This window comes from Pristis pectinata, chromosome 9 (genome assembly GCF_009764475.1).
Source record: "Pristis pectinata isolate sPriPec2 chromosome 9, sPriPec2.1.pri, whole genome shotgun sequence".
Lineage (NCBI taxonomy): Eukaryota > Metazoa > Chordata > Chondrichthyes > Rhinopristiformes > Pristidae > Pristis > Pristis pectinata.
Window position 1 is genome coordinate 76,283,180 of NC_067413.1, and position 13,246 is coordinate 76,296,425.

Sequence of the window (13,246 nt, forward strand, 5' to 3'; positions counted from 1 at the left end):
ATATTGGGATTTATTTCTAGCGAGAGAAATTGAAAAGCAGAAAATAATTTCTATGTAACTGATTTAATCATACAGACGTGAATAGTTATTAAAAGGATACAGTTATTGGAGATTGATCAGTTAGGATCACAGATCATGTGCATTCAGAATACTACAACTTGTAAGCAAGACATTTTGCATAACTTAAGTTAAATTGTGGAAAAAAACAGATGGACTTGAAGTAGAACTTGACAGTAAGCTGTGTGCCAGGCTTCTGACACTGGAAGTGGAACTGACTTGGAGCTGGCTGGCAAGCCTCCTTTTTATTTCTTCCTGCTAGCAGAGTCCAAACTGTAACCTCCAATCAGCCTTTACCACAGTTCAGCTGACTTTAACTTATCAAATGTTTCCTTACCTTTGAGAGCAGTTTTCAATTAAATTTAATATTAAAGTTGGCTACTTGCAGTAGTTAATCTATCAGAAAGGCCCTAGATTTGATTCTAAATCTATGATAAATATATCTCAATCTCAATGGGTGGTGCTATCTTACAAGATTTTTACATTCAGGGTTTTAGATTATATACTTTAAAATGTACATTGTTTTTTGTTTTTTTTTGTAGCATGTTTTAAAATTGTTTCTTCATGAAAAGTTGAGTAGACTGGAAGTCATTTCTCTACCAAAGAGGTGATGTTATGCCTTTAAGATTAAAATGTCTGATGGGATGGTTGCAGAGAAGATCAATGTATAATCTTATCTATTTTCTCATTATTATAATCTAGGATCATTTTGTATCTAGATACCTGCAGTTAGTTTGCAGCACTTATTTTGGAATCTATTGTGATACAATAGATTCTGTGGCCCAAACACCCAACGTAATGCAGGATTTCTTCTGAAAAGAGATTTAGAATCGGTGTCCAATTTCGTAGATTTGGTAGGAATACCTTCTTGAAGAATTAGCTTAATTGTTAATTACAGCAACTTGAAATAGCTGGTTTTAAAAACGCACAAATGTTTGTAGCTTCATAATTAATTTTGGTGATAAGCTGCTGTATTCCATTAAAAGCTCTGAGAAGGAAGTGGGAATACGAAGTCAAATTACTATGGCACTAGAACTTGAAAACTAAAATTGTCCTAGATTTTAAAATTGAAGTCCTTAATTTTTTGTTTATTGAATAAATTTTTGACGTTAATGAAAATGAAATGGCATTTTTGCATATTGTTATAGAATTTCCTGTTTCAAGATTGAATAAGTGACAATTTTTGAGAAACAGCTTTCATTTACACGTGGAGACTTTTTGTTTAGTGATGTAGATATCTGGATCCCAGAAATCGATCATGGTGAACTTCCTACAGATTGGTGGGATCGGGAGGCTGATAAATGCCTTCTTATTGGAGTATTTAAGCATGGTATGTAATTGCTATTTTTTTTCTTGTATATAATTCATAAGTACCCCAATCAAAGCATAATGTGTAAATACTTAATGTGGCACACAACTATAGCTCTAAGTACAATTCTAGTTATGTTGAAAGTTAACTGATTTTACCAAATTTTCGTGAGAATGTATGGTCTTTGGCAATATGGGAGAAATGGAAGCTAGTTTCACCTTTGCAGAATGACATCCAGCGACTATTACAGAAAGGTATGCATATTGTGGATGTTGGGATGAAAAGGCAAGGCTTGGGGTTTGAAACACCATGTTGAAATAGCTTGGGTATCATAGTTGGGGTGGGAGAGGGTTGTGAGGTAGGTAATCAGATGAAAAATTGTTCATTTGTTCTGTAGGTGTAATTCATCTTGATGTATATTTTGACAAAGTTGCAAACTTAAAATGAAAAAATAATTGCAGAATAAAACAAAATGCTGGAAATACTAAGCAGGTCAGGCAGCATCCGTGGAAAGATGAAGGGGGCTAGTTTCAGGTTGAGGTTGGTTTCCGTTTGCAGAGAGGGCGATGTGAGTGGAATGGATAGGATAAAAGGTGAGACAACCAAGTGGCAGGTGACCTGAAAATCAGGAAAAACTCAGCGAGTCAAGGAGCATCTGGGGGCAGGGTGGGAAGAATTGTTGAAATTTTGGGTTGAAAATTTGCATAAGGACCAGTAGAAACCACAGAGGTAGAGCAGTGGGAGAGGGTCTCACAGAACTCCCACACACACAAATTTGTGGACTTACAGAGTTGCTTAGCAAGGCTGTTTATTTTGTCCATTATAGAGGACACAGCATCATGAACATGATCCACAATATGCTATGTTAAAAGAACTACAAGTAAATTGTTGTTTGATTAAAAAGTGTTTTGGACCCTTGAAAGGAGAAAGCATGTGGCTGCGCAGGGAAGTAACTGGGGATATTAGTGTTGGAGGAGTGAAATGGTGTGTTCCGAAAGGAGTGGTCTCTTCAAAATGCTGTATAGAGGGGAGAGGCAGATATGCTGTGATCACCAAATGCATGTTGAAGATTTCACACACTATGGTGAATGTCAGATACTTACTAAATATCGAGGCTATTAGATGAAGATGGGCAATCTTTCTTGTGGCTCTGAGGAAGGAATAGGGTTGAGAACAGTGTAAGAAATGAAACTAACAGTTAAAGGATCTGTACTCTATAGAGGAGGAGAATCTCAGTTAAGGAAAAGGAGACTAATTTGAATCAAATTGACCTCGTCTAAAGAAAATAGACAAATTCCAAATTAAGGGGTTGGTTTTTTGATTCTTGTTGAAATACTTAAATGTTTATGGTTGATTTGCTTGGATGTTGCACATTATACTTTAAGAAACTCTAATGAAGATTTTTTTTCCCAAATGTTCATTGTAAAATTATTTGCAAAATGCACCTATTTCAATAAGTGAAAACTCAGATCATGTTTATGTTACTAAACTGCAACTATCTCTGCTCCCAGCACTGCTTCTCTTGTTCCACTTCTCTGCTCTAGCCCTGCATTGGAGTGAATAGTAGCTTAACCTTCACTATTAATCTGTATAAGTGCCTCCTGGGCTTTTTTCCAAGTAGTATTTCACAAATGTCAGCACTGAGACTTTCCCATTCCCTGTTGTGGAATACTGTCTTGTTAACTCTGAACCACTGGGATGCAGAACAGCCATGATGTATACAAAGAGCAGTTCCTAATCATAATCCAAATTCACTCGAGGTCACAGTGGAATTCTCTAGTGTGTGTCCTGACTAGGGGGGTAGACTGATGGCTTATAAAACCTTTCATGATTACAATTTGGCTTGAGGCTCAAGAGTACTTAAGAACAATGTGTCACAGTGCAGAACCTAATTGAATTATGCTGTTTTTGGTTGACTGAGGCAGTATTGCTTGTGGTCCAACTGACGTGAGTCTAGCCTGACAATCATTTTCTCAGTTATTTCTGGAACGTGCAATTTTTTTAATGTTCTGTATTAATGGAAGTGCTATAACTAGCTCAAAAGATGCTGCTAATTTCCCCTCCTTTTAAGTCTCAATTCTTGGTTGACTAATTCTCCTAAAGTTTTGCAGCCAAATATCTTATTAGTGTATACAAATTTTGAAAGGGGAATTATCGTAAAGTAAAATCGTTGCTATATAATTTCACTCTTCTGTTCCCATTAAGTGATTAACTTCAGACTTAAACATCTTGCAAGTATTAAATGAGTGTTTCTATTATTAAATCATAATTTCAAAGACAAGTATATTCAAGAAAATGTCAAGCTGTAATGTAACTTTGTATTTCAGTACAGGAAATTATGATCAAGCTGGAGTAAATTAAATTATTGAAATCTGTTAACTTCTATTGAATTTCTCCAACTTCCAGGAAATGTTTTATGTGGGTACATAAGTATATAAATTGATATTTTGTGTAAAAATAAAAAATGATTTGTATACAGTTATGTTCATGGATTAAAATGTGTGGTTTAAAAATTCTTGGTTCTTTTATGTAGGCTATGAAAAGTACAATTCTATAAGGGCAGATCCTTTATTCTGTTTCCTGGAGCGGGTAGGAATGCCTGATGCAAAGGCCATGGCTGCTGAACAGAGGGGAACAGATGTGCTGGCAGATGTTAGTGATGGGTAAGCTGTGCTTTTGAGACCCTTTACAATCCAACACGCTCCCCCATCCCCAACTCACCCAGTCCAACATTCAATAAGCAGCAGCATCAAGGCTATGACTTTTAACGAAAACTGTTCTTTCAGTGTTGATTTTGACAGAGAGGAGGAAGATCCAGAATATAAACCAGGCAGAATTCCATTCAAAGATGAAATGGATGTGAGTAATGTTAATGAAGCTATAAGCTTCTCGTTGCAAAATTTGAATTAAATTATCTGATTTGCCTATTTTCGTTGATGTGAACATCACAAACTAATATTTTGAAAGTACTGCTTTGAACTTTTAAGTATTTTGCATTTCATAAACTTTTGGGAAAGATGTAACAATCCATGAGAATCTTGTGCCAAAAATCTTAATAGATAATTCTTTGCAGGAGTTTGAGAATTCTCCACAAGATGACAAGGAAGAATGTATGGATACTGTGAATACAGGTGAGGTCTTGTGATAAGGGAGAGGGAATTAGTGGACCTTTCTGGTAACCAATAACAATGATTCCAGGCTTAGACTACCTGAATTTCCAGCATGCGGTTAACTCTATACATCCAATCTAAGTGTGGAATTCACAATCATTATTTACATATGTCCTTGTCTAGTAATTTAAATTATTAAAACTGCATACAGTTATACAGAATCCATAGTTGAATGCCAGACATCCTCACAGCTTAGCTTGTTGATTGGAATTACTTTGCATTTAATTAACTGTTTGCTGTCTAATTGTGCACAAATCTAAAATACTAAAATCAGATCTTCATATTAGCTGCTTTTAGTTTTGTATTGTTGCAAGAAACAACAAGAGCGCAATGATGGAAGGTTAAAATTCTCATCTTTAATACACTACTAGTAAATTTCCTTCCTGTTATCCTGCTGGAGAGTTTAATTCTTTAAATGGGGTTAATTTCTTTTAATTCAGCAAAGAGCTGAACCTGATACAAGTGTATCAAATCTTCAAGCTGTGACATCCTGACAGTAATCTCAACCTTTTATGGCACAAAATGAATCGTGGGGGGGGGGTAATAAATGAGAGAAAAGTATCAGGTGGGGAAAAAAGACTAGGAATGAAACGAAAATGAGAAATATGAATAGGCTGTGATGTGCACAAAATAAACATTTAGGTTAAAACTGCACAATAGAGTTAACATTATCATATCAAAGTTATTGATAGAGATGTAGTACAATTTCATGTTACTTTTGTGTTCAGATACCCAAGCCAAAAGCTGAATTTGTAGGCCAAAATATATTCTTTATTTCTGGTAATAGTCAAAAAGATAATGTGGCTCTGTGGTTTAGTGGGTTTGAAATTATTTACCTACAAGTTTATAGCGATCTGATGAACAAGCTTTCATAAAAACTGCAATTCAAAGGGGATTCATTTAGACATCATGCGAGGCATTCTTTTTGTTTAAAAAATGCTCGTAATTTTCATGGCCTTCATCATTTGATTTGAAACTATAGGCCAAGGTCATCAGAGAATTGTCTGCCAGTTTTGTCCTGCAGTTAATTTAAGTAAAGCATTATATAGGTTTGAGTTGATATTTCCCAAGAAATGTACTTTTTTAAAAAGCATGAAATAATTGTGTGTATTCTCAAGGTAGTGGTATGGAAATGAACAATATACTATGAAAGCATGAAATATGAAATAAAAACAGAAAATGCTATAGTAAGATGCCAGGCAGAAACCATATGCTGGATTGTATGAATGATATGTTATAGGATTGCTGTTTGTAGCTAGTAGTGGTGATGAAAATAGCGCACGGCTAAGAAGGGATTGAAGAGTGGTGGGAGAGAAACTTGCAGGATAGTGTACTTGCTCTGGTACAAGGATTCTGTTTTATTTTTCACCATCTAATTGTTGCACACAAACATTCTGTCATTAACCAAACTTGAACAAAACGTGATCTTAAATTCACTTAGTTTTGCTGTTGGTTTGGCTTCATTTTTGTTTGAGTTAATTCATGCTAAAATACTTTAAAATGTAAATAAATTGAGTTCTTGGTATATAAGTTCATATTGTGATTGAATCATTCGTACTTTGATATTAGCACAGGTTTATGGAACATTTAAATAAGTTCCAACTAACTCAAAAGATGCAAAAATTACATGAACAGTAATAGAACGGATTTTGGATTACACAGGATTTGGTTGTACATTTTTGTGCTGATAGTGCAGGATTTAGGTGATCTAAGGATTAGGCATGAGTAGCATTACTGAATATAGCGTTTTTACAGACAAACAACCTGATCAAGATGATGAATCGGATAAACTCTACTGGCCCAGCACATCAGTCCTCACAACACGCCTGCGCCGGCTTATCACAGCTTATCAGCGCAGCTACAAGAGGGAGCAAATGAAATTAGAAGCACTGAACAAAAGTGACCGTCGCAGACGTCGGCCAAGAGACGAAGTGAGAGCTCGGGAGGCAGAGAGAAATGCAGCCATATCTGAGAAACGTCAAAGGTAATACCATGAACTGTGCACTTTTAACTGCAAGTATTTTCAATGTATGTGTTATGCTTTGGAATACTTATCTGTGGTATTGTCTTATTAAATTAAATGCATTAACAGTAAATCATTCATTCTAAAGTGCCTGCACTAGGGAAGCATTGAGGTCTCAGATCCCTTGGCTGTACAACTTTTTTTTAGGGAAGCTGTTGGATAGAGAAAATACTTTGAGAACTAATTTTCCTCTCAAAAGAACACATTTTCAGCAATCACAAAAACAAATCATGCTGAATATTTATAACATGTAATTATAATTCAAAAATAAAGTGAAACCTAATACTGAAAATAATTATAAATGTCCTTGTGGATTTAGTAGAAATTGGTTGTGTAAATCAATGTATAGCTGGGACAAAACAAAAATCCGGTATTCGTTTGTGGGAATAATAAGTTATAAAATGATAGTTGGGATTCAGCATTCTAAGAATACAAAGAATAGGTCCAATAGTAAACCATTCATTCCTTGAATTAACTCAAACATTGAGGAAAAACATTTTGAATCTTCTGCCTCAACTCCAACTTCCCACACTCTTCCCTTAGTTTTTCCATTTTGTGCACAAGTGCTTCAGCTAGCATCTCTTAGAACAGAAGCTGTAAGGTCATGTGATTTTCTTTTGGTCCATGCTATGTGCATGCAGTCTAGTCTGGAATTATTCACTCAGTTTCTAAGCGAGTAACATTCGGTTCTGTTTTAATCCTTTGTTTAAATTTTTGCACTGTTACAGGCTTTAAAAGTTTCATTGATTTCTTCACAATGAGTATTGATCCGATTTTCAGCCACTTTTTTGTATGGCGTGGAAGATGTTGCATCAGATAGTAACCTCCAAATAATTGAATTAATTTCCATAGTCGATTTTAAGCCCAAGCTATGGGGCTTGGATTTAAAATGGACCATGGAAATTAATTCAATTATCTGGAGGTTATGGAGGTCCCTATAGCACTGCAGTGAATTGCCTGTCTATGGGCAAGGGTTTGTGGTTTTACATATGTTAACTGAAAAACTCATCACTTTTGGGGGAAGCATAACAGTGGCTGGGGTGGGATATCTGGAAATAGGTTGTCTTCTACCTTGTACAGGGAAAAAAATCTAAGTTTCCTGATTTTGATGCCCCAAAGAGCTTTACTGTTTTTGTTTTTGAAGCTTAGCAACGTTGCAAGGGTTGTTTAACATTCTAACAAAAAGTGGCACCACCAACAGCTTCAATCTAGTTTAAGCCTAGATTTTATCATCTGTTCTCTGGAGTAGAAATTAAACTCACCATCTCTTGATTGGTATTATGGTTGTGTATCATTGATGTTTCAGACTTTTAAAATGTAGTGCAATTAGGGCTTCAATTTATACCATTAATATCTTGTAGCTGAGTTTCTTTTCTGCTGTTCTCAGACTCTTGAACAAATCTCTCAGACATGAAAGATGAACTCATGATCTCACAATCTACTTCGTCATGACCTTTGTATTGTTTACTTGCATTGCAATTTCTCTGCAGCTGCAGCACTATATTTCTGTATTGTTTTCTTTTTACTGCTTCTATGTACTTATCGCTTGATCTGCCTGGATAGCATGCAAGCTAAAGCTTTTCACTGTATCTCAGTGCAAGTGACGATAATATACCAATACCTGTTAGTTCTCATGAGATTTCAATGTCAAAATGTTTTTATCAACATTTTTGTTATCTAGGTGGACCAGGAGGGAGGAGGCAGACTTCTACCGTGTAGTATCAACCTTTGGTGTAGTTTTTGATCCCATGAAGAAGCAATTTGACTGGAGCCAATTCCGTGCCTTTGCTAGACTGGATAAAAAGTCTGATGATAGTTTGGAAAAGTACTTCAACTCTTTTGTGACTATGTGTAGAAAAGTGTGTCATATGCCTCCTAATCCCGATGAAGGTAAGACATTACTGTAGTGACCCATGGCAGGCAGATAGAGTTGAGGCACAATATATAATAAAAACAGAAAATACTGAAACACTCTACAGGTCAAACAGCAAATGTGGAAAGAAACAGTTAATGTTTCAGGTTGGTGACCCTTCATTAGAATTGGACGTGATCAATTTCTTTTAAGAAAAGGTAACCTTAAGTTTCAGAGGTGGTGGGAGGGATGAAATATCTAATCAGGTGAAACTCAGTTTAATGTTTTAATGGGCAGTTAGAGGGTAATTATACTCTGTTGCTGATAGCAGGGCTGTGGGGCATGCCCAGCAGATCAAGCTGTACTAATGGAGAGAGAAAAGCTGATATCATTGATGGATGACTTGGGTCAGAAATGACCAGGTCTGATACAGCCATACTGTTTGACCTGCTGAGTGTTTCCAACATTTTCTATTTCAGATTTCCAGCATCTGCAGGTTTTTTTATGATTTTTTAGAGTTGAGATACAGGCTGCAGGGGGTGAATGGCCTTGTTCCTCTGTAGCTCATAAGAAATAGTAGCAGTAGTAGGCCATGTGAGATCCTCAGGTCTGCTCTGTCATTCAACAAGATCATGGCTAATCCAACTTCTATTTCAACATCACTTTCTTGCCCTATTCCCATATCCTCAGATTTCTCTAACATCCAGAAATCCATAAACCTTGGTTTTGAACGCTGACAATGGCTAAGCCTCTTTAATGCAGCTGCCAGCCAGTTTTGTTTAATATTTTTATATGCATACTTAACATCATAATTGTACAGGATTCTTGCTTTAATGCAGGAGGAGAACAAGGTCCCTTTTTTTTCAGGCTTGTACTAATTTGGGTTTCATAAGTCACTAGTTTGTCTTTTAAATGAAAGTTCATGCTAGCCTTGTACACTGGAACCCCCAATAATCTGTGGTCATTACAAATATTTCCTTAATCAGTGACCTGATCTGAGACTGTCTGTGTTATTTTGTGTGGGAATTTATTGCATTCAGGATATTCATCAATCTATATGTGATTTGTGTAAAATCTGAATCATATGAATTGCGCAACAGGAAACAACCAATGTGGAGACTTAAATCAGTTTTTGTTTTTTTCCTTAAAGAATCTGATTCTACCATTTTCATTGAGCCAATCACAGAAGAGCGTGCTTCTAGAACCTTGTACCGAATAGAACTTCTCCGGAAGGTTCGAGAGCAGGTGTTGCTCCATGCTCAGCTCGATGAGCGACTCAAGTTATGCCAGCCAAGCATGGACCTGCCTGAATGGTGGGAGTGTGGCAAACATGACAAAGATCTATTGATTGGTGCTGCAAAGCACGGAGTTAGCAGGACAGACTATCACATACTGAATGACCCTGAACTTTCTTTCCTAGAGGCCCATAAAAATTTTGCTCAAAACAAAGGGGCCAGCCAGCGGACCAGTACGCCTTTCCAAAACCAACCTGGTGCCTGTGTGAGCCAAATACCTTCTGTTGCTCCAGCCACGCCAGTTCAAGAAGAAAAATGTACAGAACAAGCTGAATTTGATAGTAAAACTGAACTAAAAAGTCCTATACCAACAGCTCAGGGTGAGCAAAGTGCAGAGCCTTCCAAGGATGATGGAGAAACGAATTGTGCAGAGAACATACAAATTGATTCTGATTGTCGGGATACCTCAGAGCCATTGTCTGTGAAAGTTGAGCATGATGCTAATGATACTTCAGCCCTGGGTACTAAAATGCTTGCTGATTCTGAAGAAAAGGAAATCAGACCTAAATTGCCATTTGAGAAAGTGTCAGAAGATGAAGATGATGATGAGGACGACGACGACGATATTGATGATAAGTCGGAAGAATCATCCCAACCTGAAGGTACTGTTTGTAAATGGAGAATTTCTGAGTTCCTAATAAAAAGAATTTGTTTCCTTGTGTAAATACCTTCTGCTCTTGAGAGCAAGGTACTTAATTGGAACTTTTTGGTATTTCAGATAAATTAGAAAAGCAGTCTTATGAGAAATCAGAACTGTTTTCTTTATTTAAGAATGTTCAGTGTGATGTCTCGTACACAAAGTCCTGTTTAAAATTTTGTGTTGAAACATTGATTTGATTGAAATTTTAAAACGTTTATCATTGTAATTAAAATAATGCTTAATTTGGTTGAATAATAAATGCTGCATTCCATCTTGTGTACAAGTGGTAACTCTTGTTTCACCTAGTCAAGAGAAAGTGACTCCACTTCCATAATACCAGAGTATAGAATAATTCCAATATTAAAGTAATATGTAGCAGGTGGCTGTGAGCTGTCAAGTGTTTCTAACAATCCAATGATCCCTAAGTGGAACACTATTAAGTGTGCCTCAGCAGAATATTAAATTTGTTTTGTGTTAAACTGTGTATATGCTGAACTTGCTAAATAATGGTACCTAATCTTCTGCTTAATCTGGAAGTCTCAGAGTTTTTACAGTGATTCAGTAAAATCAAAGTATTAGCTTTATAAGCATTTATGTGGAGATATCTTTCCTGCTGAAGTTTAAATTGGATAATCAACACTAGTGAAAACTAGATTATAGGACTGGGTGGCAGAGTTGAATTGCTGCCTTGGATGCAGTGAAGATAGGTTCAATCCTGACCCCTCATGCTGCCTGTATAGACTTGGCACATTCTCCTTGTAACTCTGTGGATTTCCCCAGGTACTCTGATTTCTCCCCACCTTCCAAAAATGTGCAGATTGGGAGGTTAACCAGTTACTATGAATCACCAGTGAAGGGCGAGTTGTAGAATGTGGAGGAAGTTGATGGGAAGATGGAAAGGACAGGTTAAAGAGAAAATCAGTAGGCAAATGGGATTGTTCTATGAAGCAGCAATGATCAAGATAGCTGCATTCATCATTAGGAAATATGAACTGATATATAAAAAAAAATGAGAACTGCAGAATTAGCTTTCACTTCTAATATCCTTTAGTTAAATTAATATGTACACCCTAGTTAACTTCCACAAATAAGATGATTTACAGCAATCATGAGTTAAATGGCTGGTGGAATAGCAATTCCCTCTCGCCTGTTTCAGTGTGACTGCATTAGGACTTAATTCTTCATATGACATGCCAATGTAACCATCTAGTGGGAAAACCCTGATGTCAAGGTACTTTAAGTAATTGCATGGTAGATTATATTTTATTTTGCAATTGAACCACAAACTAAATAAAAGAATGTTTTTCCATTCATAATTTCATGCTTCATTCAGTAGCAGGGTTATGGAGTTAATGTTGTCGCATTCAACTTGCATAATTTTCTTCACAGCTGGCACTATTTCTCAAGGCAAACACTTTGATGAAGAAAGCAATGCTTCTTTAAGCACTGCCCGTGATGAAACTCGTGATGGCTTTTTCATGGAAGATAGTGAACCCACAGTAGCTCAACTACTTCACGAAGAACATATTCCTTCTCATTCTGGCCAAAGGCTATGTGTGGACTTGATGCATGAATTATTTTTATTTATTATTTTTGTTTTGCGATGAATGAAATGGGAACTAATTGTCTTTGGAAAGTCCATATTTGAATCCATTCAAATTTCTGTTCCTTTCAACAAAATATGAAGAGCGTGGTGCTATTTTATGTTACAATGAATACATAGCTGTAATAAAGCAAATAGCTTTAATTTTAAAATGCGCTCGTCCTTCCAATCTCCACATTGAGCTAGTACAGCATCTTTTCTCCACAGCTTTTTTGGGGGGAAGAAAGGTCCATTCAGTGCAGTCAAGCAATTGGATGACTGTACTCAGTATATCAGTTGATGCCATGTCGGAGTTATTCCCTTGGTTGGAGCCACTGTTTCTTTCCCCATTTTCCCAAACCCCTTCCCCCCCCCCATATCAACTCTCAGTAGGCCAGAACGTGGTTCCCCACGGCCAAACAAATGAGAGATTCTATTACTGAGCTTCTCATTATAGATTATGTTGCTAAGTATCCAACTGCTTGCACTCCATTGCAAGGCACTGCTGCTGAGAGCTTGAATTTTAGAATCTCTTCTGCATGGGCAGAATAAAAATATTAATGTGTACACAATTGAAATTTAATTTTGAATTAGCCCGTTGTGTTCCATGATATGATAAATTTACTAAGATGTTTTATACTTTGTAGCTTTTGTTTCAAAACTTGAACACTCTATGCCATATTAAATTTTTCCTTACCTCTTCAATCTATTTTCAAACGAAAAAGTTTTATGCATTTCTACTGTGGTTAAAATGACCAGCTTGTGAATGTTACAAGGAAGAGTATGCACGGTGAAGCATATTATTTTTAGCATTATACTTCCTGTAAAGTATTCTTAAGGTGATGAACTTGTTTATGTATTAAAAAAAACACTTAACCCATCACAGCTCATCACTACTGCCATAACTTGGAATACACCTGTATTTTGGAGGAAAAAACCCTTATTTTGTTTTTGTTACTCAGCAAACTATTCTAAACATATAGCACTCTTTTTAAATTTAATATGTTAAATTTTTCACTAACTTCCATTTATTTACACTGAACCTACTTACATTGGTTCTACAAAGTAATGTAGGATTTTAATTTTTTGTTTTGTCTATCCACAATCAATATATGTAGCTCAGTTAGTTTCACCTTCATTGCTTCCTTAATAGACCACAAAGTTTGATGTTCTGTAATAGTTCAAATTGCATCCTGGACAATGTTTTTGTCTTTTTGTGTCATATACCAGAAGAGATTATTAAGTGTAGACTAGCATTGCATTGCATTGCAGAACTCAGCATAGTGTTTATATGAATAAATTCTACTATTCTGACCAT

At 36.2% G+C, this 13,246-nt stretch overlaps 1 protein-coding gene across 1 annotated transcript in view; it reads left to right on the forward strand.

The window, feature by feature from the left end:
- The window catches only part of chd7 (chromodomain helicase DNA binding protein 7), a 187,084-nt gene that overhangs the window by 153,343 nt on the left and 20,495 nt on the right, over positions 1-13,246 (forward strand). The window contains 9 exon segments of the mRNA XM_052022851.1: positions 1,284-1,387; positions 3,900-4,029; positions 4,153-4,225; positions 4,440-4,497; positions 6,292-6,520; positions 8,241-8,449; positions 9,562-10,308; positions 11,736-11,861; positions 11,864-11,895. Coding sequence (XP_051878811.1) covers positions 1,284-1,387; positions 3,900-4,029; positions 4,153-4,225; positions 4,440-4,497; positions 6,292-6,520; positions 8,241-8,449; positions 9,562-10,308; positions 11,736-11,861; positions 11,864-11,895 — 1,708 coding nt within the window.